Source organism: Myotis yumanensis, unplaced genomic scaffold (genome assembly GCF_028538775.1).
Source record: "Myotis yumanensis isolate MYYU_CA2020_CCGP unplaced genomic scaffold, mMyoYum1.0.hap1 SCAF_1, whole genome shotgun sequence".
NCBI lineage: Eukaryota > Metazoa > Chordata > Mammalia > Chiroptera > Vespertilionidae > Myotis > Myotis yumanensis.
The window spans coordinates 13,191,869-13,217,475 of NW_027223752.1; the positions used below are offsets into that span (position 1 = coordinate 13,191,869).

General features: G+C 56.4%; 1 protein-coding gene across 1 annotated transcript; it reads left to right on the forward strand.

Moving 5' to 3' along the window:
* The first annotated feature begins 270 nt into the window (after nt 1–270).
* Nucleotides 271–25,173, forward strand: LOC139001749 (cholesterol 24-hydroxylase). Its single transcript, XM_070403273.1, has 15 exons — nt 271–485; nt 6,292–6,372; nt 6,922–7,003; nt 10,524–10,597; nt 11,051–11,137; nt 13,744–13,882; nt 14,612–14,722; nt 15,859–16,009; nt 16,142–16,204; nt 17,293–17,365; nt 20,295–20,379; nt 21,046–21,156; nt 23,399–23,487; nt 24,173–24,239; nt 24,406–25,173. The coding sequence occupies exons 1-15, from the start codon at nt 364–366 to the stop codon at nt 24,574–24,576; spliced, it is 1,506 nt and encodes a 501-aa protein (XP_070259374.1). The 5' UTR covers nt 271–363; the 3' UTR covers nt 24,577–25,173.
* Nucleotides 25,174–25,607: the final 434 nt, after the last annotated feature.

The following is a 25,607-nucleotide window of genomic DNA, read 5'->3' on the forward strand; positions in this document are numbered from 1 at the left end:
AGGCGGGGAGGGGCGGGGCTTGCGGTCTGAGCCAAAAGCGGAGTTGTGATTGGCGGAGACCACATGTTATGGGCGGGGCCTAGGCTGGGCATTTATTGAGGTTGGGGCGGAGCTTAAGGAGGGGCGGGGCAGAATGGGGGCGGACCCCGAGCGTGGAGCTGGAGTCGGGGAAGTGGTTGGCGGGGACCGAGCGCCCTGGGCGGGGTCGGAGCCGGCGGGGGCGGAGCCGAGCGGCGGGGGGCGGTGCTAGGTCGCGCCGGGCCTGGGGCCGAGGCGGCGCTCCGCGCTGACAGCTGAGTCGGCTCGCGGCCTCCCGCCCCCTCCGTGCCCGGCCTTGACCCTGGCCTGGCCTGCCCGGGAGCCATGAGCCCTGGGCTGCTGCTGCTGCTCGGCAGCGCCGTCCTGGTCGCCTTCGGCCTCTGCTGCACCTTCGTGCACCGCGCTCGCAGCCGCTACGAGCACATCCCCGGGCCTCCGCGGCCCAGGTGAGCGGGAGGTGGGGGCGGGGGCCTGGAAGGGGCGCTCGAATAGGGGGTCGGGGGACCGCATCCAAGCCGGAGTCGGAGTCGAGGCCAGGGGTCAGCCTCGCCTTAGCGCGCGGCGGCGGCTTGGATACTGCGGCGGGGAGAGGGGCGCTAACTATTCTTAGTAACGAATTACTCACAGTCGCCGCAGCTGCTTGGCGACCACCGCGCTCGGCTGGGCCCCACAAACGTGATGGCAGCGACAACCCAGTTAGGTAGGCGCTATTGTTACCCCATCGTTCAGACCGGGAGACTGAGGCGCGCGGAGGCAAAGTCACCTGCCCAAGGTCACACCATGGATGAGCTTAAGCCTAGATTGAAGCCCAGATCAGCCTGGCTCTAAAGTGAGCGCTGTTAACTTTGGTGACTTGGCCGGGGTCACTCAACCAGGATTGAAACACACTGTACTTCGGTCCCATGCGCTTTTGTATTTCTGTCCTGGTAGATCCTGTTCGTCTTCTTCCTTGGTACTTCCATTCCATCCTTGGCCCCCATCCCCCCAACTCCCCTCCCCCCACAAGAAGCGTACCTTTCTGAAGCTTAAGTCACATGTGTCATTTCTCAGCTCCAACGGCTTCCCATCGCTTAGAACTAAATCTAATTCTAAATGAAGCCCAGTCCCTGGCCAGCAAGGCCCCTGCTGAGCTGTCAGAACCTGCCCGTGAGGTTCTCTTCCCCCTCACTTACTGCTGCCCCAGGCAGCCTGCATCCCCATCCCCCAGCTGATTCCCTTCTTGCTAGTTCCCCATCCACTCTGTTTAAAGTCCACTAGCCCCAGGCTCCTGATGGGGCCATTCCCCCGTGAAGTTACCTTCTGTTCACCTGTTGACTGTCCGCTCACCTGTTGACTGTCTTCCCCTCTAGACTGTGAGCCCGGGAGGGCAGGGATGCCGCGTTGCTGGTGTATCCCCACCCAGCGCCGGGCACATGGAGGATGCTCAATAAATATGTGTTGAATGAATGAATGAATAAACAACAGTATTAGACACACTTTTTAAAACCTCAGGACCTGAACATTCTGGAAGGCACCCGCTTCCAGCACAAGCCAGATCCTGGTGTTAGAAGCCTGGGTTCCTGTTTGGGGAAGATCTCTGTGGCTGGTGCTTCTCCCCGCTGGCTCTGTCCTCCCAGGCGCCCTCTCCCACCCTGGGGTCTTCCTGACCCGTTTCCCCTTTTGTGGCAGCTCTGTCTTTCATGCCATGTTTCTTCCCAGCTTTCCAGACTTGACTTAAATACTAACTCCTCAGGGAGGTCTTACCTACTTGCATGCTTAAATATATTCTATTCATTTTATAAACGCTAAGGGACCCTAATGGCAATTGGGTAATTAATTATGTGTGCAACCTCTTGTTAAGTGTCTGTCTGTCTCGTTCGCTGCGGTGTGCCCCACACCTAGCACAGCAGTGTCTGGTATTCGCATAGTAGGCACTCGATAAACCACTGATTCAAGGTGGGAATCCCCTGAGAGTTCTGTTAGGGGCACGATCACCTGGCCAGTTTTCAGATCATTTGTTCTGATAGATCGCATTATGGCTGGCTTTCTCTGGAACCCAAGTGCTTCCAGCATTGCAGACCCGGTCAACCTCTTAAGTCAAGCCTCTCTCTGCTCCTCTCCCCGCATCTCCTTCCTCCCCCCACACCCCCGCCATTGCATTTTAAAAATAAAATTCTGCATGCCATATAACTTGCCCTTCTAAACTGTACCACCAGCACTCGCGTTTCATCGGCCCTAAAAGAAACCCCATACCAATGAGCTGTCCCTCATCCCATCCTGACCCCCAGCTCCAGGCAGCCACTCATCTGCTTTCTGTCTTTACAGGTTTGCTTGTTCTGGGCATTGCATATAAATGCAATCATACAGTATGTGGCCTTTGGTGTCTGGCTTCTTGCACTTAGCATGTTTTCAGGGTCACCCGTGGAGTAGCCTGTGTCCCCATTTCTTTCCTTTTTAGATCTGAATTCTCCCCCCTAAACCTTACAGTTGTGTGTGGTGGTGGGGGCGGGGGGGAGGGGAGAGGAGCGGGAGGAGGCTGAATGTAATTATGGTTGGGCGCTTTGTTCTAAGGAGGTGAACCGAATAGGGCACAGGCAAAAGACTTTGGATGCAAAGTTGGTTGGTGATCAAACATAAAACAGCACTAAATGGAAGTTCTGAAACCGCTTCCAGCGCAAATCAGGTGCTTTGGCATCCAAAGCCCGTGACCGGCAATCCCATGGTTGGCAAGAAATCAGTGTATTGAGTCTCCAGGGGTGGCATTTGCCCCTCGATGCCTCAGAGTTTTGCCAGCTTGTGGGCAAGGACGCCTCTGCTCTGCAAAGAGGCAGCCGCTGGGCTCCTGCACGCTGACCCTTTCTCCTCCTTATTCTGCAGGAGTCGCCAGATGCCCTCTCCTCCAGGTTGCCCTCCCTGATTGCCCCTCCTCTGTGTTCTTATTACCAACAATACCCTGCTGCACACCGATCCACGTAGCGGCTGAAAACTCGGACTCAGTGTTCAGGTCCCACACAGACACTTTTAGCTTCTTGGTTTCTGTCATGCTCTAAACTCCGCATCAGCCTCCACTCTCCTGGTAGCGTGGGGGGGGGGGGGGGGGGGACACTTGACAATGAAAAGTCTCACTCTCCCCGTGTTTTATTTCTTTTGCAATAAGTTCTTCAAGTTTGACTCCCAGGGCGATGTTGGTTCTCTCCTCCCACTGCTACTTGCCAAGTTGCTGGGGGTGGGGGCTGTTCAACAAGTGGCCGGGAGCTTCCTAGTGATGGTGGAGACCCTCTGCTGGACTTCGGGTGCCCAGCTCAGCACTCACCCCCTCATCCTTCCAGCACAAGGCACCACCCTCACTCCTAGAGGGTGGCCCATCCTGCCACCCTCTGGGTGCTCTCACAGTGGGCTCTCCAGATGCCCTCTGCTCCAGTGACTGTCCACGCTTCTCTGCCCACAGGAAACGTTGGATCCCCACTGTGTCCGCCACAGTGTTTTAGGGAACGACATGCGCTGGGACCAGCCAGGCGGGGGATTTGCCCTCCCCTCTCTCCTGGGCTGCCCTGCCACTCCCAGTCCACCACAGGGCATCCCAGGTGGGCTTCTGCTGCCCCCTCCCAGCACCAGTGTTCCACCATCCCTCATTCTGTGGTCCCTTATCTGCTCATTTCTAACCCATCTTCTGGCCCTGCCTTTGCCTCCCCAGCGCCCCCTGCAGGAGCTGGAGGGAACGGGCTTTAGTTCCCTCTCTTGCCTGGCAGTGGAGATGTGGCCACTCTGTGCCCCTGTCCTTCTCAAGGTGTCACTCGCCTTCCTCCCCAGGGGCCCTGGACCCCAGTGGTTAGGGCGCAGGATCTCGGAGTCGCCTGGGAGGGTGAGGAGTTCCAGGCTGTTCTCACTCAGAACAGAGCATTTTCCTGCAAAGGAGCAGCTCTGGGGAGTGACCATGGATACCAGATAATTCTGGAAATACACCGGTGGTGCGTGGTGTCCGAGGTCCACCTTCCTGCAGGTGGAGAGGGATACGTTCAAGTCCTCACTTCGGGTGGGGCTCAGCTCCCCCCTCCCTTCCTCCCAGAGGCTGCTGCCCGCCTCCAGCCTCCCGCACTCTGCAGTCCCCGCACGCCCCCTCCGCCCCCCACCCGCACTCCCAGCCTTTCTTCTTGCCTCCCACTTCCCGGAGCAAATGGATCAGCCGAGAACTTCTTTTCAGGGCTCTGCTGCCACGGCCACCCCTTTGCCTGCCGCGGGCCGCTCGCCCTCCCCTTCCCGCTGGGCCCAGGGGCCCCGGCCAAGGCCAGCTGCCCTCGCTGCTCAGCAGCTCTGCCCACCCTGCCCCTCCCTGCACCATCGGTTTCCTTCTCCTCTGCATCCCTCCCATTTTTATATAATATGCTGTTAAAACCACCCTTTTCTTCCCGCTCTCATTCCCTCTCTGCACCCCCACTGCGGCCTGTGGAGCAGCCTGCTTGTCTTTGGGCCCCGTTGTTCCCTCCTGTTCTCTCTTGAACCCACCACCCCATGGGGCTCCGGCCCCACTTCTCCACCCAACCTGCTTTGGTCCAGGTCCCAGCGACCTGCACGGAGCTCCTCCACGGTCCGCGCCGCCCTATCTGGCCTGGCCCCTCAGCAGCCCGGGCAGACGGATGGATGCCTCCTTCCTCCTAAAGCTTCTCTTCACAGGCTCAGCCCTTCACTCTGGCTCTCCTGTGCCTCCAGCTCAGTCTCCCTGGCAGGCTGTCCCTTTGCTGCCTGTCCCTGGGGCTCTGGGTGTGAAAGCGAGTGCACCCCCCTGGGGACCTGGGACCGCAGCGCTGCCCCAGGTGGAGGGACGGGGCCCCAGGTGGGCGGAGGCTGCTCTGGGGGTGCTGAGCTGGAGCTTCCACCTGCCCCTCCTGCAGGCAGAGCCCAGAGCCCGGGGCTTGGCCTCTGGAAGCCTGCACACCTGCACGCACACGGCAGGGGCAATGAGGGGTCTGCTGCTCCCTCCCAGCGCTGCTCCCCTTAGCGAATCAGCTCCACCTCCTCCCGGTGGCCAGGGTCTTCCCTGGCACCTGTCACTCAGCACACCCACGTGGCCAGGCTCCTGGCTTCACTGTCACTCAGAATGGGATTGCTTCTCACCTCCACCGGTCTGAGCCTGCATCACCTCTCACAGCCTTCACTGGGGCCCCTGCCTCCACCCCTGCGCCCGCCTCCCCCTTCACTCTCAGCACAATACATTTAAAACCCAGATCCCGCCCTCGCTTTGCTCAAAACCCTTCACTGAGGGCAAAGCCAAAGCGTGGACAAGAGCCCACAAGGCCGTCCATATCTGCCCCACTTTGGTGGCCCCACCCTGGATCTTGGTTCCCTTGTGCACCCTGCTCTAGCCACACTGCCTTCCTTCAACTTACCGAGCCCACTTCCACCTCAGGACCTTTGCACCTGCCATTCCTCTGCTTCAAATGCTCTTCCCCCAGATACCTGCTCGGCCTCAGCCCTTGCTTCTTACAGCTCACACGACACCTTCCTAGAGGGATGGTCCCTCACCTGCCTGTATAAAATGGCCACCCCACATCCAGCCCCCGCTCTCCTTGCCCCCCACTCGGATTTTTCTCCCATCACCCTCTGAATTTCTATTTACTTGCATGTTTGCATATCTCCTGTCTTCCTCCTGGAGAATGAGGTCACTGACCCAGAAAATCCCAATTGTGGTTTTGTTGTCTGGATGCTGTAGTAAGTGAGCTTGACTGGAAAAGAGTCCTAGAGGAGACAGAGGTCATGAGTCCCTTGGAACGTGCCTCAAGGTGACACCAAGGGCTTGTCTGCAATTGGGTGATCACAGTGCAGGCTCAGTGCGGCCCCTCCATCCCCTGCTGATAAGGACTACGGGGAACCCTGGTTCCAGCCACACGCCTGTGGGCAGGTGACCTCACCTGTCCAGCCTCAGCTGCCCTGCCTCCAGGTGGTGTGGGGCGGTCAGACGGGTGAGGCTTAGCATGGCACCCAACATACGGAAAGTGTTCCATGAATGTCTCAAGGTAATTCCACACAGCGTTACCGAGGGCCAGCCCTGTCCTGCGCCCGGTAGATGGTGTTATTTCTCTCCATCACCTCTCCAAGGAGGTCAGACTCAGGTTTGCATCCTGCCTGGTGACTCCAAGCCAGTGCCCTATCTCGCCATGCCTCAGTCCTCCCATCCACGAAGTGGGTCTAATAACGCCGGCCTCGCAGGGCCCTGTGGGGAAGGGGCACCCTTTAACGGTGACGTCCAGTGATCACAATGCTTCTCATTTCTTCTAGTTTCCTCCTAGGACACCTTCCCTACTTCTGGAAAAAGGATGAGGCTTGTGGCCGCGTGCTCCAGGATGTGTTTTTGGACTGGTGGGTCCTAACTTGTCATTCATTGCCCTTATGCCAGGCCGGGCCCCACAGGGCCAGCCCAGTAGCACACACACTCCCTGCTCCCCTGCCCAGGCCACTCCCACCGCCAGCAGGTCCTCCCTGAGCAGAGAGGCACGGCAGGCTGGTTGGAAAGGCAATCCCGTGACCTTAGACCAGCCATCAGAACCTCTCCGAGCCTCAGTTTCCTCATCTGTAACCTGGGTGTGGGGCGTGACTGGATACGAGTCCTTGTGTGGGGTGGTGCTTTTTACTTCTCAAAGCATTTTCAGAGACCTGAGCTTGCTTGATTCCCAGTCCAACCTGTGGGGCAAAGGAGGAGCGTAGCAACCCCATTTCATGGATGTGGAAACTGAGGCCCGCTGGGAGATGTGACTCAGTAGTCAGTCAGCCCCAGGACAGAGCCTGGGCCCCAAGCCCGTGGTGAGCCCCCTCCTGGGAGGGACACTCCGTTTCTCCTGCTGGGCCTGGGCGGGTGATACTCACGTCTCCGGGCGTTGACAGCCTCCTTTGGGTCACTTTGGTTTCCAGGGCTAAGAAGTACGGGCCTGTGGTGCGGGTCAATGTCTTCCACAAAACCTCGGTCATCGTCACGAGCCCCGAGTCGGTCAAGGTAGGAAACAGAGTGGTTTCCATGGGGATGGGCCTCCCCTGCCGGAGGTTGGGTGTGTGAATCTTGGCCCTGGGGACGATGGGAGAAACGTTCCAGAGGCACACATATTGGGGCTGGTTTCCCGAGGACCCAAAGGGAATGGCTTCTTTCTGATCACCCACTGCTGGCGGGCTCCTAAGGGCAGGGCTGTGTGACGGGGGCAGGGAGGGGGACTACGCTGTGGGACCCGTTTGGCGCACACACGTTCGGTTAGTTCACCTCTCAGCCTCAGTGCCTTCGTTGGTGAGGCGAGAAGATAACTAACCTCTCTCTCTCAGGGCTGTGATGCAAATTAAATATTGATCGATTATTAGCAAATAAGGGCCAAAGGATACTTACCGTGTTTGCCATGGGCCGTGTGCTTTTCTATGCACTTCCCAGTTATTACCCCATTAGATCTCACAGGGGTAGGACCCTTATTAGTCCCCGTTTTAGAGACGGGGAGATGGACACAGGGGCATTAAGGGGTCTGTAATGTGTGCAGGATGGTGTCTGCTCTGCAGGTATTTAGAAAGAGTGGCCATCAGACCATCTACTTGGGAGTTAGCAGAACTGGGCTCAAATCTGGGCTCTGCCACCAGATGGCTGTGGGACCCGGACCTGTGACTGTATCGGTCTGGGCCTCGGTTTCCTTGTCTATAACATAGGGATGCTGCCTTTCTTACGGGGGTTGTGAGAATGGGACTGACACGGTGTCTATGAGTTATCTAGCCCAGGCCTGGCCCACAGCGATTGCTCAATAAATGATGGTGCTGTTACACACGCAGGTGATGTGTGGGGTGATTCTCTGCATGGAGGGTGGCTGGTGGCACAAAGAGGGATAAAAACAACTTAGGGTGCAGATCAGGAGACAAGCTGAACTATTATAGTGCCTCTAGCAAGTTGATAAAAATAACTTTAAAAAATATTTTTTTATTGATTTCAGAGAGGAAGGGAGAGGGAGAGAGAGAATCATTGATCGGCTGCCTCCTGCACGCCCCACACTGGGAATCGAGCCCACAACCCAGACATGTGCCCTGACCGGGAATTGAACCATGATCTCTTGGTTCACAGGTCAATGTTCAACCACTGAGCCACACTGGGTGGGCAAAAATAACTTTATTTTAAAAAGTTTAATTTCAAATACCGACATAGTTTAAGATGTTTAAAAGCATGCTACCAAAAGCCATGCACAAAAATCTTCATGATGCTCAATGAGAAAAGAAGTTGAAAGAAATATATTAATATGATGAAATACATCGGTAAACAGTCAAGTGTTAAACCAAACCTGAAATCCTGGTCATGATACAATTTGTTCCTGGATACATGGATACAATTTGCTCATCTTTCATTAAGAATTTTTGTTTCTATCTTTATTCTTTTCTTATAAGATCTTTGTCTGGTTTTGGTATCAGTTTAATCGGCCTCATAAGATGAGTTAGGGAAAGTTCCCTTTCCACTTTCTTTCTGAAAGAGCTGGTATGAGAGTGGTGTTAATTTTTCCTTTAATGTTGGATAGAATTCACTGGTGAAGCCATTGGGCCTGGCATTTTTTTTGGAGAAGTGTTATTTTGTCTTAATTATACATTCAATTTCTTTAATTGCTATATGACCATCCAGATTTCCTATTTTTTTCTTAGTTTGGTGTCTTTCAAGGAATTGGTCTATTTCTTGTAAATTGTTGAAACTATTAGTATAAAGTTGTCCACAATATTCATTTACCTTTTTTGTTGTTGTTAATTCTCACCTGAGGATATTTTTTTCCATTGATTTTCAGAGAGAGTGGAAGGGAGAGAGAGAGACAGACAGAAACAGCAATGTGAGAGAGACACATTGATTGGTTGCCTCCTGCATGCACCCCGACCAGGGCGGGGGACCTGGAACTAAGGTATGTGCCCTTGACTGGAATCGAACCCCGGACCCTTCTGTCCTCGGGCTGACGCTCTATCCACTGAGCCAAACCGGCTGGGGCTACTATTATCTTTTTAATGTTTACCAGATCTGTGTGATATTCACTTTTCCCCGGGAGCAAATCTCACAGCAAGCAGCACCCCCCGGGCTGATGTGCAGCAGGGATGTCGCCTCCCGATTCCCAGCACCCCAGAATAAAGCTCAGCGCCCCCAGGGCAGGCCCCTGCAGCCCCCCCACTCCCACCGTCTGCGGATGCACCACTGACCCTGCTTCCCCTGCCTGGACCACGGTCACCTCTCCCCTCGCCCGAAGCCAATCAGCTGGATCCAAAGCCTAGGGCCATTTGCCGGGTGGTGTGTGTGATCCGGGGCCAGTTCTAACTCTCAGGTTCCTTCATCTCTGTGTAAATGAGCACAGCAGTACCACCCACGTCCTAGGGTTGACTGGGCACTGAGTGATCTCCAGGTGCTGATGTGCCCCTGGCATTGACGGAGCACCTGCTGGGTGCCGGACACCATTCTCATCCCTGTCATGTGGAACCGATTTATTCTTCAAGCGGACCTACCAGGCAGGCGCTCTCTTTCCCTCCATCTTGTAAGAGGAGGAAACTGAGGGCCAGCGGAGGAGAATAACTTGCCCAGGGTCATAGGGTTGTTAGCAAAGGGAGGAGTGAGGATGTTGAGCCCATATTCAAATGCAAGCCACTGACTCCGAGCTGGGCTACACTGCCCTTGTAACAAAGAAGGAACGCTTAACCATTTGAACAGCATGGATGGACCTGGGGAGCATTATATTAAGCGAAATAAGCCGGTCGGAGAAAGATAAATATCACATGATCTCACTCACATGTGGGATATAATGATCAACATAAACTGATGAACTAAAATAGATCCAGAGACATAGAAGCATCGAACAGTCCATCCAACCTCAGGGGGAAGGCGGGGGGTGGGGGGAGTGGAGGGTGAGAGATCAATGCATATAAGCATAACCCATGCACACAGTCAGTAGGGGGCGTGAGGGTGTGTGTTGGGGGGTGGGTGGGAATGAGCAGGGAGAGGTCAATGGGGGAAAAGGGAATCATGAGTAATACTTTAAACAATAAAGAATTTTAAAAAGAGCTGTTAGCTAATGTTACTATTGCACCATGCAGCTCTTGGTGAGGAAGCTGACCTCCTCCAGGAAGCCTCCCGCGATTTCCATGGCTGGGTTGGCAGCAACAATCCTGCGTCTGTGCCGAGTGTCTCTCCTATGTCCCGGACACTCTCCCTCCAGGCTCTCTGGGTCCAGAGCAGCCATGTTCTTCTTTGTTCTTGCCACTTTGGAAGGTGGTAAGGTGTGGGCATTGGAGCGAGGAAACCGCGCCCCCTCCCAACATTGCTCTCCAGCTGTGTGGCCACAGGACAATTGCTTCACCCCTTGGTGCCCTGTTTTCCTCATCCCTGAACGGGATGCTCTTGCTCCCGAGGGTTAGGCGAGGCCCCGTGTGTGAGTGCTCACGCCGTAGCAGGCTCGGCTCCAGGTGATTATCTTGAAACTGCTGAGGTCCTCTCTCGGGTGCCCGAGCTGATGTTGGTTTTTTGGGATGTTTAGAAATTCCTGATGTCCACCAAGTACAACAAGGACTCCAAGATGTACCACGCCATCCAGACTGTGTTTGGTGAGAGGTAAGGCGAGAGGGGGGGCCTGGGGGGAGGCCTCTGGCTGGGAGGAGAGGCCTCACGGGCCCCAGAGCCTTGGGGTAGCGTTAGGGGCCGAGCTCCTGGCTGCCAGGCACACAGCACGTGCCGCCGCTCTCGTCATGGGCACCTCCCTTTTCCTCTCTCCCCTCCCAGGGCAGGTGGGAGTGCGGGGGTCGCTGAGACTGGGGCACATGATCACCTCATTTCGTTTTTGTTTACTTATTGTTTATGGTGGTTAAATTCACATCCATAAAACCCACCGTGTTAACCACACTGGAGGTACAATTCAGTGCATGTGGTGTATTCACAGAGTGGTGCAACCATCAGCGCTGTCCACTCCCAGAAGGTTGTCGTCGCCCCAAAGCTGACCCCCTGGCCACCTGGCCGTCAGCCCCGCCCCCCCAGCCTGCTTCTCTCATCAGTGTCTGTGCCCCACAGGCTGTTTGGCCAAGGCTTGGTGTCCGAGTGTGACTACGAGCGCTGGCACAAGCAGCGGAGAGTCATGGACCTGGCCTTCAGCCGCAGGTGAGCGTGGCCCGGCGGGCAGCGTGGGTCCTGGCTGGGCAGGGCGGTGCTGGGCTGCTGGGCTGGTGGGCAGGGGAGCGGGAGGGGCTCCTCCAGGCAGAAGGGACAGAGGGAGGAGGCCGGCCAGTGGGGCGCCAGGCGGAGAGAGGTCCCTATCGGTTTGTGGATATCAGGGTTGTGACAAGGACGTCTGGACGTGTGGGGGTCCCTGTCCCTCAGGGGCTCCCCCGGTGCAGGCCTCATCACTCTCATCTGGGCTTTTTGTTTTATTATGGTTTTCATTTCTGGGTAACATTTTATTTTTTAAGTAACTCACGTTCAGATACAATTCACATACCACGTAATTCACCCATGTACAGGGTGCAACTTAATGGTTTTGAGTATATTCAAAACTTGTACAGCCATCACCGTAGTCAATTTTAGGACATTCTTGTCACCCATCCCCCCCATCCCCCCTCTGTGCCCGCAGCTCCTGGCACCCACTCGCCTGCTTCCTGTCTCTGGATTTTCATATTCTGGACGTTCCCTATAAATGGAATCACACATATGTGGTCTTTGTGTCTGGCTTCTTTCACGCAGCATCGTGAGGGCCATTCATGCCACATGATGCACCAGAAATGCGTTCCTTTTCATTGCCAGCGACGATTCCACCGTCTCGATGGCCGCGTTGGCTCATGCGCCCTCATCAGCTGGCGGGCACTTGGGTTGTTTCCGGGTTTTGGCTTTTGTGAATCGTGCTGCTCTGAGCATTCATGTGTTAGTGCAAATTTTTGTGCGGACGTACGTTTCCGGTTTTCTTGGGTGTATCCCTAGGAGCGAGGCTGCTGGGTCACACGGTCAGTCTGTGTTTAACATTTTGAGGAAGGTTGATCATTTATTTTATATAACTTTAAATTTGCAGAAAAACTGCCAAGATAATCTAAGGAACTCCTGGGTGTCTTTTACCCAGATTCACTTTTTAAATCACATTTTTTTTTTATCGTTTCTTCTCTATGTGTAAATATAAACATGCTTACAGTTCTCTCTCTGTGTGTATATACATTATTCACATTATTTAATATAGTGCGTATTTTTAAAGCATTTGAGAGTAAGTTGGGGACACTGTGACCCCTTCCCTTAAATATTTCTGTGTGTGTTTCCTAAGAACAAGGACTTTCTCACACATGACTACCGTATAGTTATCAGATGAGGACATGGAACATGCTGAATGTGATTGAATAGGAAAAAAGAACAACCACAAGTAATCTTGCACAGACATAAGCACTTGCAAACCGTGCTAGTGTGATGAAGAAGTCGAGGGTGCTGTGGGAGCATTACTGAGCCTACTTGGGGCTCAAGAGACGTTCCCAAAGGAAGTGGCACCTGGGTGTCCATCTGGAGAGTGGACAGGCATAGGTGGTAACGGGCATGGGGATGGAAGGTGCCAGGGAGGAGAGCTCCGGGCAGAAAGGACAGCATGTGCAAAGGCCCTGAGGTGGGAAGGAACATTGTGCTCTGGAGGAGCTAAAAGGCCACTGTAACAGGAAGGCAGTGCGGCAGGTGGCAGCAGGCAGGGGACAGGGTCTGCCTCCTGGTCCAGCTGAGGATTTTTGCCTCCCTCCTAAGAGCGATAGGGTGCTCCCAAGTGGTTTAGGTCAGGGACCCCATCAGAGCGGTGCTTCTGTCTGGCCTGGGCCACAGAGGGTAAGACGTGCAGCCAGCGTGGGGTGGGGCCGGGCAGCAGCAGCAGGAGGATGCGGGCCTGTGCTGGAGCGGGGAAGCCAGGCTGGTGGATGGGCAGCGAAGAGCTGATTTTCGTTCCTAATTAAAAAAATGGATCCTTTTTCTCTTCTCCCGTTTTTCTCTTTTTCATGTTTTAAAAAACTTCGTATTTGGAAACTTCACATTTCTAGATACGTTTTAGGAATAAGAATAGGAGAAAGAACAGCCCTATATCCTTTACCCAGATTGTTAACATTAAAAAGCGCCTTTAATTTCAAAAGCAGCATCTTCTGTTAGTAAAAAATCAGAAATGTGTCATGTGCCAAGTGGCGATCTCCCCCTCCCCACACTCCCCTTGGGGACGCCATGTTTGTGAGTTTGGAGTGCGTCCTTCCACGCGTCTTTCTAAGCTCTAGGCCTGGCCGGTGAGCCGGCTGGCTGTCCCGGGGCAGGGGCCACTGTGTGCTGGGATCCCTGGGTTGCGGACTCATGTCCCTGTGGTCTGGCACTGTGACTGCTCGCGGGCAGGGAACGGGACGGGAAAGCCAGGCTGCAGATGGCAGCCCGGAGAGGCTGTTGGGGAAACTCATGGATTCTGGAGACCGAAGACGCCTCTCCTCCCTTCCTTCCCACTGTCCCGTGGCGTTTCTGCTCTGTCACATCGTCTTGAGGTTAGAGCTGAGGGGCCCAATGGCAGAACGAGGGCCCGTGGGGCCATGTGGACAGGGGCAAAGGGACAGCAGCGGCATCTGAGTGGAGGGGAATGTGAAACCTCAGGGCTCGTTTGATGACGGGAACCCAAGCCCGGGAGCTGTGCCTCCCAGGGAGGCCCGGAGGCTGGGAGGGGCCTCCCGCAGAAGCCCTGGGCCGGTCCGCAGCCGCTGACGCGTGTGCTGTTTCCCCAGCTCCTTGGTCAGCCTGATGGAGACGTTCAACGAGAAAGCGGAGCAGCTGGTGGAGATCCTGGAGGCCAAGGCGGACGGGCAGACCCCGGTGTCCATGCAGGAGATGCTGACCTGCACCACCATGGACATCCTGGCCAAGGTGAGGGGTGGACGGCCCCTACCCTGCCTCCCCCCCACACCCCGGGGCAGAGGGCTCCTCTTCCCTCCCTCTTCCCCTTCCTTGCCTTCCTCCTCTCCCTGCTGCTCCCCCATGCCAGCGGCCCCTTCTCTGGGCCGAACGCTTCGTGTCTCCTTAACTATTCCAAACAACCCAGCGTGAGACGGGAGCCGCTAGCGCATTCTCTAGGAATGGACACCGAGAGGGGTGGGCACAGGCCCAGGCTGGTCAGGGGCAGAAGCAGGACTGGCTCTGAGGTCTGCCGTCCTCCCGGCCCAAAGCCCACCTGCCCCTCAGCTCCCCGTGGGGTAGCGGCTTGGCTGTTGATCCCGGCAGACCCAGCAGTGGCCTGAGCCCAGGGGAAGGCAGGCCAGGCAGCTGGAGTGTAGGGACTGGGAGTGAAGCATCGTTGTCATTCAGCCAGTCCCTGGGCAGCTGGGTGCAGAGTGGACGCCCACGGGAGGCTGTGTCTCAGGGGCAATGCATCGTGTTAAGGAAGGAGTTCGAGGTTTACTTAGTGGTTACTCTCTGCGACATAATTCTCACCCCATTCAGCGGGGTTGGAAGTATGGCTCATTGCAGGGAGTCTGCGACCCGATACAGGCCAGTCCTTGGCCCAGGGTCTGGGTCTCCAGCTGAAAGGTGCCCGGCTCTGCCCTGGGCTTCCGTCCTCCCATCCCCAGGTCTGAGCCCGGCCTGCTCTCTCCCCAGGCAGCCTTTGGCATGGAGACTGGCATGCTGCTGGGCGCCCAGAAGCCTCTGTCCGGGAAGGTGAAGCTGATCTTGGAGGGCATCACTGCCTCCCGCAACACCCTCGCGAAGGTGCGGCCCCGCATCCCCCCGGCGGCCAGCCACCCGAGTGGGGGTCCTCTTTTGCTGGGGCGCCTCCTCCAGGGATTTTTCCAGAATGAGTTCTGAGTTCCGGTTTGTAGACGTGAAGTGACTTCGACTCAGTTAGGATTTGCATAACCCCGGTGTCCATGCAGGAGATGCTGACCTGCACCACCGTGGACATCCTGGGGAGGCTCGGAATGAAAGAGGATTATGTAAATTAGGAGTGACCTTTCTCTCATGTAAATGACCCCCTGAAACAGGCACTCTGGGATGGCTAGGATGGCTCCACAATGTTAGAGGTTCCTGGATTTTCTTTTTCTTTTCTTTTTTTTTAAAAAAAATATGTTTTTATTGATTTCAGAGAGGCAGAGAGAGGGAGAGAGAGATAGAAACATCCATGATGAGAGAGAATCATTGATCGGCTGCCTCTTGCACACTTCCAATTGGGGATCTAGCCTGCAACCCAGGCATGTGCCCTTGACTGGAATCGAACCCGGGACCCTACAGTCCGCAGCTCTATCACTGAGCCGAACTGGCTAGGGCTGGATTTTCTTATTGTTCTACTGTCTCCAGCGCATCGCCTCATTGTCATACGATGGCTGCTGCAGCTCCAGCTGTCACCCCTGGTTCCAGGCTTGAAGGAGGACGAAGGGAGAAAGTGGTGCTTGAGCTGATTCTCAGACCGATGCCCAGGGCCCCCTCCATTCCCTGAGGCTCAGCCTCTGAGTTTGCAGCCCTCTGACGCCCCCCCCCCCCCATTTTTTCAGCCGCTGATTCCAGCTCCCTGCCCTCTGGCTGTGGTGTCCTCCCTGACTGCAGTCCTAGCCGCCTCCATCCTTCAGGGACCCCTTACCTTTTCAGGGCTTCCTGAATGCTCTCAGGCATCTCTCCCATTGTTTTTAGGGGTTTGGTGCGGGAAGGGGAAGCCGATGCATGCTTGGGCCTAGCCGGCCTTTGGGACCTGTCTCCCTGGCGCCTTTATCTTTTCTGACATGTCCTCGCATTCTCCCCACCTCCCAGCTTGTTGGTGGATGTATGGTCCTTTGGGAACCGGGGGAGATGGATGGCGGGCGAGGGCAGCGGGGGCGTTCCGTGGTCCGTCCTGAGCTGGGGCTCTTGTTTAGTTCATGCCCGGGAAGTGGAAGCAGCTCCGTGAGATCCGGGAGAGCGTCCGCTTTCTGCGCCAGGTGGGCAAGGACTGGGTGCAGCGCCGCCGGGAGGCCCTGAAGCGGGGCGAGGCCGTCCCTGCCGACATCCTCACGCAGATCCTCAAAGGTGGGGAGCCCTCTGCGAGGGCGGGTGGCCGGGGCGCCTCCTGATAAAGCGACTGTCCTTTGGGTCTTGGGAAAGGGAATGTGAGTGTGGCAGACGCTGCCGCCGGGCCCTGAGCAGCTGCTTGTCTTTCAGCCGAAGAGGGCGCCCAGGACGATGAGGTTCTGCTGGACAACTTCGTCACCTTCTTCATTGCCGGTTCGTAGCTGCATCGCGACCAGGGGCTCCGAGCTCTGCAGGAATGATAGGCTCTGGAATCTGGAATCTGGACTCTGGGAGGTTTTCCTGGCTGTCTGAGCAGAGTTAGGCTGTGGAATTGGGGGGCTGGGCCAAGGGGAGCGAAGCCTCTCTATGCCTAGGGGGGTCCAGGAGGCCCTCTTGGTGGCATCTGACCTGTTAAGGGCTCTGGCAGTCCTGGGGATGCGTGAAGCTGCCTTTTTTGGCTCAGAAGAGCTTGGCCGTGTGAATTCATGTTTCCGCCTCACTCAGAATTGGGGATGGGGGGAGCAGCCTCATTCGTTGCTCATCAAATATTTGTTGAGCATCGATCTTCACCTGGAAAACTCCTCCTCACTCCTCAGGACCCCCAGGTGCTTCTTCCCTGGGGAAGCCCTCCGGGATTGCCCAGGCACATCAGGCCCCCAACCCCCACCCCGGGGAGCTCTCCATGGTGCCCAGAGCTCCTCTGCCCACACGTCTCACAGTTTAAGTTGCGTATTTGTTGGTGTGATTCGATCAACGAGATGCGCTCTGTGACCGCAGAGAGACACATTGGTCTCAGCCTCAGCTTTCTCTTCTGCAAAATGGGGATGGACACCCCCTCAGGCCAGGCCAGGCCCAGGGATGGTTGGAGAAAGAGGTTTTAGAGTGTGAACACCGGGTGCCATTTATCTGACCACACTGGCTGGCATCAGGTGACGTGGAAGTGGGCAGGTGTCCCTTTAGATCAGGGGCCCTCAAACTACGGCCCGCGGGCCACATGCAAATACAAACATTGTATTTGTTCCCGTTTTGTTTTTTTACTTCAAAATAAGATATGTGCAGTGTGCATAGGAATTGGTTCATAGTTTTTTTTAAAACTATAGTCCGGCCCTCCAAACAGTGAACTGGCCCCCTGTTTAAAAAGTTTGAGGACCCCTGATAAAGTTTATATCCATACACCCAGCTCAACCCTAGGGAGCAGAAGTGAGGGCCTGAGCTGCCACCAGGGGCTTGGGGTCTCAGAAGCTGGACAGCAGCCACTCTATGATCCCGTGTGGAGCTGCCACTCTCCTCCTTTCCTGCAGGTCACGAGACGTCCGCCAATCACTTGGCATTCACGGTGATGGAGCTGTCACGCCAGCCCGAGATCTTGGCAAGGTACGGAGAGGGGGCCAGGGGGTGGGGGGCTTTCCTTGATGTTGGTGAAGGGGTTTGTCCAATGTCTTATTCCTCGAGGACCACCTGCTTCCACCGCCCTTGGCTGAGCCCTCTGCATTGTGTCCTGCTTCTCTTCACCCCAGTGCCTTTGCACATGCTGTTCCTGCCTCTGGAAGCTCTTCTCCCTTCTTTTCTCCTAGAAAACAGCAATTCTTTCTCCTCCTCCTCCTCCTCCCTTCCTCCTCCTCTGCCTCCTCCTCCTCCTCCCTTCCTCCTCCTCCGCCTCCTCCTCCTTCTCCTCCCCTTCTCCTTCACCTACTTCTCAGACCCCTAAAGTAGCCACTAGCCACCTCCCAGCTCATAAATCCATTTTCCCCTGGGACTGTTTGCTTCAAGCTTTTTTCAGTCATGGAACTGGAAGCCCCAAGACTCCAGGGACCATGGCTCTTTCCCTCCCCACGGGCACTTAGTGCCTGGCCAGGGGCTGCCTGTGAGGCCTGCGCAGAATTCTAAGTAAAGTGCCGAGGGGGCACCTGTCTTCAGCTGGCAAGACAAAGGGGGGATGCCTGGGCAGATGGCATCTGAGTGGGCCATTGACTTCCTTAAGTACAAACATGTTCCCCCAAAGACTGAGCCAAATGTGAGAGTGCCCTAAAAATGCCAGGCAATGTCAGTGAGCATGCCGTCACCCACATAGCGTGGCAGGGAGGGCGCTGGGCGGTGAGGAGAGACCTGTGGTTAGTATTATCATGGCATAAAAGGGCAGTGGGAATGGCTTCTTGAGAACATGAAATAATTTATTAGGTTTCTAAAAGGATATGCTCTTTATAAAAAAAAATTTGGAAAAGAGCAAAAAAGTTAAAACAACAACATTAATAATCTATATATATAAAAGCCTAAGTGAACAGCCACCCAGCTGACCATTTGACCATCCGACTGGTAGCCATGACGTGCACTGACCACCAGGGGGCAGATGCTCAATGCAGGAGCGGAAACCACAGGCATGGAAACATGGAACAGACTGATGAATCCCAGAGGGAAGAAGGGTGGGGGGAGGGTGGGAAGAGATTAACCAAAGATCTTATATGCATACTAGAGGCCCAGTGCATGGATTTGTGCACTGGTGGGGTCCCTCGGCCTGGCCTGCAGGCCTCTAGTAATAATAATAATAATAATAATAATAATAAAAAATCTGTGCACCAGGCCTCTAGTAATTATAATAATCTTATATAATAAAAGTGTAATATGCAAATTGACCCTAACAGCAGAATGACTGGTCACTATGATGCAGGGAGCAGGCCTAAGCCATCAGTTGGACATCCCCTGAGGGCTCCTGGGCTGCTAGAGGGATGTCTGACTGCCAGCTTAGGCCTGATCCCCCTGGGGAGTGGGCCTAAACTGGCAGGTGGACATCACCTGAGGGCTTCCGGACTGCAAGACGGTGCAGGCTGGGCTGAGGGACCCCCTCTCAGTGCACAAATTTTCATGCACCGGGCCTCTAGTAATAATAATAAATCTGTCCATGGTGGCCCCACCCTTCCAGAGACAGTTCGTGGTTAACTACTGAATTTCATCATGTATTTTGCCACGACATCACCCCATGTTGTTGTAACCTCTTCTCAAATCCACTTTTTAGAAATGTCATGGTAAAGTACACATATATAACATAAAATAGACTGTTTTGACTGTTTTTAAAAAAATATATTTTATTGATTTTTTACAGAGAGGAAGGGAGAGGGATAGAGAGTCAGAAACATCGATGAGAGAGAAACATTGATCAGCTGCCTCCTGCATGCCCCCCACTGGGGATGTGCCCGCAACCATGCCCCTGACCGGAATTGAACCTGGGACCGTTCAGTCCATAGGCCGACGCTCTATCCACTGAGCCAAACTGGTCAGGGCCATTTTAACTGTTTTAACTGTACAGCTCAGGGGCCTTAAGTGGATTCACATTGCCACGTACCCATCCCTCCACCATCCCCAGAACCTTCCCATCTTCCCAAAAGGAGACTCTGCCCCCATCACACAAGAACTCCCACCTCCTCTTCCCAAGCTCTGGTGGCCGCCATTCTACCTTCTGCCTAGCACCCGAGTTCTCCAGGTACCGCATGGATGGGGGGGCCATGCACTGTTTGTCCCTTGTGACCGGCTGTTTCACTCAAGATCCTGCCCTCGAGGTGCGTCCACGTGGGAGCAGGTGTCAGGACGTCCTTCCTTCTTACGGCTGAGTCCTCTTCCACTGTGTGGCTGGGCCATTCTCGTGGAGGCATCTGTGGACGTGAGGTTGCCTCCGCCTTTTGGCTGCGGTGAATAATGCTGCTGCAAACATGAGTGCTCAGAGATTTATTTGTACTTTCAGTTCCCCTGGGCGCACACCCGGAGGTGGGATTGCGGGGTCAGATGCTGATTCCATGCTCATTTTTGAGGAACTGCCCTACCATTTTCCACCATTGACCTTCCCACCCACCAGGGTTCCGGCTTCTCCAATCCTCCACCTTGTTCTCCTCTGTTGTTGACAACAGCCCTCCCAGTGGATATGGGGGGGCCCATACCCACTCCTAGTGCCGCATGTTCTCCTAACAGGCGCGCCCGCAGGCTTCCTCGCCAGGTCCCTGCACCGCCCATTCCGCTGTCTCCCTGGGCTGTGGGGCGCCTGTGTGCGAAGCCCTCGCTCGGGGTGCGTTGATTTCCTGCAGCCGGTTCCCAGCAGCGAACACAGAGGGTGAACGTTGTAAAGAGCCTTGGACACGGCTCCCATTGCTTGGGCTCCTTGGTCTGGACATGGCAGTTCCGGGATGTCTTAAACAATGGGGGGGGGGGCAGTGTTCACGGTGGGGCACCCCAACCTCTCTCTGCAGGCTTCCTTCTACCCCCCCTCCCCCTTCTTAAAACTCTGTCCTTGGAGAGGAACTTGTCTTTGACCCCACAGGCTGCAGGCCGAGGTGGACGAGGTCATCGGCTCTAAGCGGCACCTGGACTACGAGGACCTGGGGAGGCTGCAGTACCTGTCCCAGGTGTGGGGGGCGGGGCGGGCGGGCGCTTCAGGGCAGATGCGGGGGACTCGTGGGTTTAGGCCTGCAGCCGCCCTAACCCATTAGAATGGGGTTCTCTGACCTCGCTGCTCATGGGAGCCCCTGGGAGACTAAAACAGCCCCACGCCAGGCTGCCCCGGACCAAGGACACCACGGTCGCTGGGGGCGGCCCCGGGCAGCCGCGTGGGCAGGCTTCGCAGGTAACGCCAGGATGCAGCCGAGGTCAGAAACAGCGTGCCCTGAGTGGAGCTGGGTTTGCACCCCCCGACTCGGCCGGAGATCCACAGGCCCGAGCTTCCACTGGGAGCAGGCCCAGCGCCCCTCCCCTGGGAGACAGAGCAGAGCAGGGGGCCTCGCCTGGGCTGTGGGGACTCAGGATGGAGGGACCCCAGTGCAGAGGGAGGTCTGGCTCCCGGTCCGAGCTCTGCTGCTATGGCTTTGCCAAACCCCCTTCTCCTTCTGGGCCTCAGTTTCTCCTTCGGTCGAATGAGGGTGGAACACAAAGGTGAAGTTCACTCTGCAGGGGTCCGGGACCCAGTCCTGGACTCAGGGGCACAGTCAGTGCCGGGAGTGGGAGCAGAGATGGGGCTGGGCTGTGTCCCCTGGGGTCTCCCCTTCCTCTCACTTCCTCTGCGTGTGGCTCTGCAGGTCCTCAAAGAGTCGCTGAGGCTGTACCCGCCTGCGTGGGGCACCTTTCGCCTGCTGGAGGAGGAGACCTTGATTGACGGGGTCAGAGTCCCCGGCAACACCCCGCTCCTGGTGCGTGGGGGCCCTGCCTGCCTGCCTGCCCCGCGGTGGCTGATGTGGGCGCCCTTCTGAGGTGGGGGCGGGGGGTCCGTGGCCCCGTTCTCCTCATTGGCTTCCCTGTGTGTTCTCATCCGGGTCTCACTGTAACCCCGTGAGGTCTTTCTCTCCCCTTCACTCTGTCCTGTTTAGATTACAGGGGTGCCCCCACTGGACAGGGTGCCCCACTCCCAGCTGAGGGCCCTGAGGCACAGAGAGGTGATTCGTCTTGTGTAAGAAAGAAACCCTTCCCTATCCTGAGCTCAGCACACTCACTGACATCGCCTTCTAAGTTCATTTATTTATTTACTAGCCTCACCCGAGGACATTTTCTCAGTACTTTTTAGAGCGAGTGGGAGAGAGAGGGAAAGACAGCTAGAAATATCGATGTGAGAGAAATGCATTGATTGGTTGCCTCCAGGGCCCGGGCCAGGGAGGAGCCTGCAACCAAGGTACATGCCCTTGACCAGAATCGAACCCGGGACCCTTCAGTCTGCAGGCCAACGCTCTGTCCACTGAGCCAAACCGGCCAGGGCTGTCTTCTAAGTTTACATTTTTCTTTTGAAAGTGAGGTTCTTGTCTACGTGGACTTGACCCTGTGTATGGTGTGAGGTAGGGAGGCCTATTCGTCAGCTGGGGTTGCCATAACACAGTGCCACCACCAGGGGCTCACACAGCAGAAATGTACTGTCTCGCAGGTCAGGAGGCTGGAAGTCGGAGAGCAAGGTGCCGGTAGGGGTAGGGCTCTAAGCCCGTCTCCTTGTCTTGCGGGTGGCCTCACACGGCCTCTTCTCTCTCTCTCTCTCTCTCTCTCTCTCTCTCTCTTTCTGTGTGTGTGTGTCCTCGTCTCCTCTTCCTATAAGGACACCAGTCGCATTAGATTAGGGCCCACCCTAATGACCTCAGAGCAACTTTGTTACCTCGTCTAAGACCTATCTCCAAACACAGTCACTTTCTGAGGTCAGGACTTCAGGATATGAATTTTAGGGGGACACACCTCAGCCCATAATAGGACCCAGTTTTGTTTTTATCTGTTTTTTATGGAGAATCCCCGGAATCCAGCCCTATGCACCGAGCACCCCTTCCCCAGGGCTCGGCCACATCTTCTCAGCACATATCAAAGCTTCATCCCTGTGCGTGCGCATGTGTGTGTGTGTGTGTGTGTGTGTGTGTGTGTGTGTGTGTGTGTTTCTTCTGTTCATCTGCCTTAGTGCACCAACAACCCTGCCTTAGTGACCATCTCTTTGGAAGGCCTTCTCATCTTGCAGGCCAGGGCCCCGTGGCTGGCTCTCAATCCAGGGACGCAGCCCTGTGGGCCTTAGTAGGCAGACGTGCCCAGTTGTGTCACCTCAGGGGAGACCCCGGATTCCCGGGCCTCAGTGCCACCTTGTTAGATGGGTTGGTGGCCACAGTTTACTGACAAGAGTCGACAGGATAACATACAGCACTTGTTCGGCCAAAACCCCTGGCACGGAGTCAGCGCCCTTTGCTGCCTGAGACCCCTCCCTGCCTGACGCCCCCCCTCACTTTTCAGAGCTCAGTCCCAGGCCCGTCTCCATCCTTGAGACAGAGCCAGGGCGGAGCGGCTGAGGGAGACACTGTGCAGGATCAAGAGGCAGGGGCTGGCACCCGGGCCGGTTGCGGGGGCACGCCTGGCCCCTGGGGGCAGGGCTCGGAGCATCGGGGTGATCAGGCGGCTCTGCGAGGGCAGGTGGAAGGCTGGGGGCCTGCAGCTCCCACCCCAGGCAAGCCTGGTGTTGAACAGAATGGCTCTCAGGACGGGGAGAGAGATGGCCTCGCAGCAGACCTGAGTTTGAGTCTCAGTTTGGCCATTTACTGGTCAGGTGGCTTCAGGCAAATCATGGACCTCTCTGAGCCTCAGTTTCCTCATCTGTAAAATAGGGGCCAGAGTCACGCTCCACGGGTGGGCCAGGCGTGGGACGACACAGCACACCAGGTGGTGGTCGGGGCACGTTGGCCACCCCCTTTCTTCCTCTTAGAGACTTCCCAGGGGCCAGTGCGGTCCCACAATGGCCCAGATGGGTGGGTGGGGAGATGGGTGTGTGTGTGGAGGGATGGATGGGTGGAGTAGAGCAGGAGTGGGGGCTTGCGAGACTACTCGGCTCCAAACCACCCCACTGGGTGGCCACAGCAGGTGGGGGAGGTGCGAGGGTTCTGATTCTTGGAGCCAGAGACAAGCGTAGCCTCTGCCTGGCAGTTCAGCACCTACGTCATGGGCCGGATGGACACGTACTTTGAGGACCCGCTGACCTTCAACCCGGATCGCTTCGGCCCCAAAGCACCCAAGTGAGTCTCCCTGTGAGCCGTCCATGAGGGGGGCCTGGTGGGACAAGGACGGTCCTGGGGCCTCTGGTCTGAGCTGCCAGTGCCCACCGAGCCCATGTAGCCTTCCAGATCCACATGAGGGAGCTGTCACCCCCACCGTGCCCCCTCTTACAGGGAGGAAATCACAGCTCAGAGAGCTCAGCCCGAGGGTGCACAGCCCCTAAGTGGCAGAGCTGGGATTTGAGCCCAGCTCAGGCTGGTTCTAAAGCCCATATTATAACCAGTCCTGACACTGGGAAGCCCCGGGGCAAGTGACTGCACCTCCCTTGGCCTTGATGTTCCTATCTGAGAAATGGGAACACCGCTGGCTCCCTCTGGGGGAGTGAATAGGCGAAAGGGCTGAAGCAATGCTGGGGCCAGGCTCCAGGGACAGACCCCCTGAGTCCAGACCCAGGCTGCCCAGAGCTGGACGTGTGGCCGGCCCGAAGATAAGTGACATGGGGCCTCGGGCGGGCTGCTCTGCCCCTCTGAGCCTCAGTTCCTCCATCTGTGAAGTGGGGATAATGACGGCTCCTCCGGAAGGCTCAGAGGAGGATGCGTGAGAAAATGCCGAGCGAGCGCAGCGAAGGCAGCTGCTGTGTTCAGTGTGTGCCAACCCCAGTCCGCCCATCTCGGGCACCGTCTCCTGACGCCTCTCTCCCCACAGGCCGCGGTTCACCTACTTCCCCTTCTCGCTGGGCCCCCGCTCCTGCATCGGGCAGCAGTTTGCTCAGGTAGGAGCCAGGGCTGCGGAGGGACTGCAGGGGTAGGGTCTTGATCTGGGCCAGGACGCAGTCGGAGCCCTGCCCCGCCCGGGCTGCCCTGGCCGGGGGCTGGGCCCCAGTGTCCATGGCCTTTGTGCTCACTGACTCCCACTCTCCCCCACCCCCGCATACGCAGATGGAGGTGAAGGTGGTGATGGCCAAGCTGCTGCAGAGGCTGGAGTTCCGGCTGGTGCCCGGGCAGCGGTTCGGGGTGCAGGAACAGGCCACACTCAAGCCACTGGACCCCGTGCTCTGCACCCTGCAGCCCCGGGGCTGGCAGCCCGCGCCCCCGCCCCCGCCCTGCTGAGGCACCTGGGGCAGAATCGGACTCCTTGGGCAGGGGCCGCACCCACCCTCCTCTGCAACCCACTGCCACCCAGCCTGCTCCCTGTCCTCTTCCTCGGGGGGCCTCCACCCCGGCTCCCAGAGGGCCTTCTCCCAACCACCTCCTGCTTCACGCCCCTCAGAGCTCCCTGTCTGCTGCTAATCCACTGCCCTTCCTGGACCAGCCCCTGCCTAACTCCCAGCTGCCTCCCAAATGTGCCATCGTTCCCCCCCCCCCCCCGCCCAATCCCATTCTGCACAGGCCACTCCCTCTGCCAGACACCCTAACTCTTGCTTACTCCCTAAAACCCTCCTCAGGTGTCACCTCCTCCAGGAAGCCCTCCCTGCCACCCCCGGCCGGGCCAGGGGCCCCTCCTCTGTGCTTCCTTGGTCACCTGTGCTACCTCTAACACCACACTGACCACTGTTTCGTGAGTGCCCTTTGAAGTGACCAACCACCCTTTCAGGCTGTGAGCGCCTCAAGCGCGGGGTCTGTGTGTGATTCGTCTCTGAGGTCCCCATGCCCACCGAGGGCCTGGCACAGAGTCGATGCTCAATAAATATGTGTTGACTGCATGAATGACCGGCCAGACCAGGCCAGGGTGCTCTGCCCTCAGTTTGCTCATCTGTAAAGTGGGGGTGATGTTGAGGCCGGTCTCTCTAAGGCAGCGGTTCTCAACCTGTGTGTCGTGACCCCTTTGGCAGTCGAACGACCCTTTCACAGGGGTCGCCTAAGACCATCCTGCATATCAGATATTTACATTATGATTCATAACAGTAGCAACATTATAGTTATGAAGTAGCAATGAAAATAATTTTATGCTTGGGTCACAACATGAGGAACTGCATTTAAAGGGCCAGAAGGTTGAAAACCACTGCTCTAAGGGCTGGCACTGCTCTGGAAGTTGCCCCTGGAGAGGCCCAGACACCGTGCCCTCAGGACAAAACTGTCCAGGTTACTGGGAAGACCTCATGTTAGCAGATACCTACCCTTGTTACATCCAAGGCCATGCC

Coding starts and splice junctions, on each gene's coding strand:
- LOC139001749 (XM_070403273.1), top strand. CDS start 364: ATGAGCCCTGGGCTGCTGCTGCTGCTCGGCAGCGCCGTCCTGGTCGCC. Junction 486..6,291: donor CCCGGGCCTCCGCGGCCCAG/GTGAGCGGGAGG, acceptor CATTTCTTCTAG/TTTCCTCCTAGGACACCTTC. Junction 13,883..14,611: donor CCATGGACATCCTGGCCAAG/GTGAGGGGTGGA, acceptor CTCTCTCCCCAG/GCAGCCTTTGGCATGGAGAC.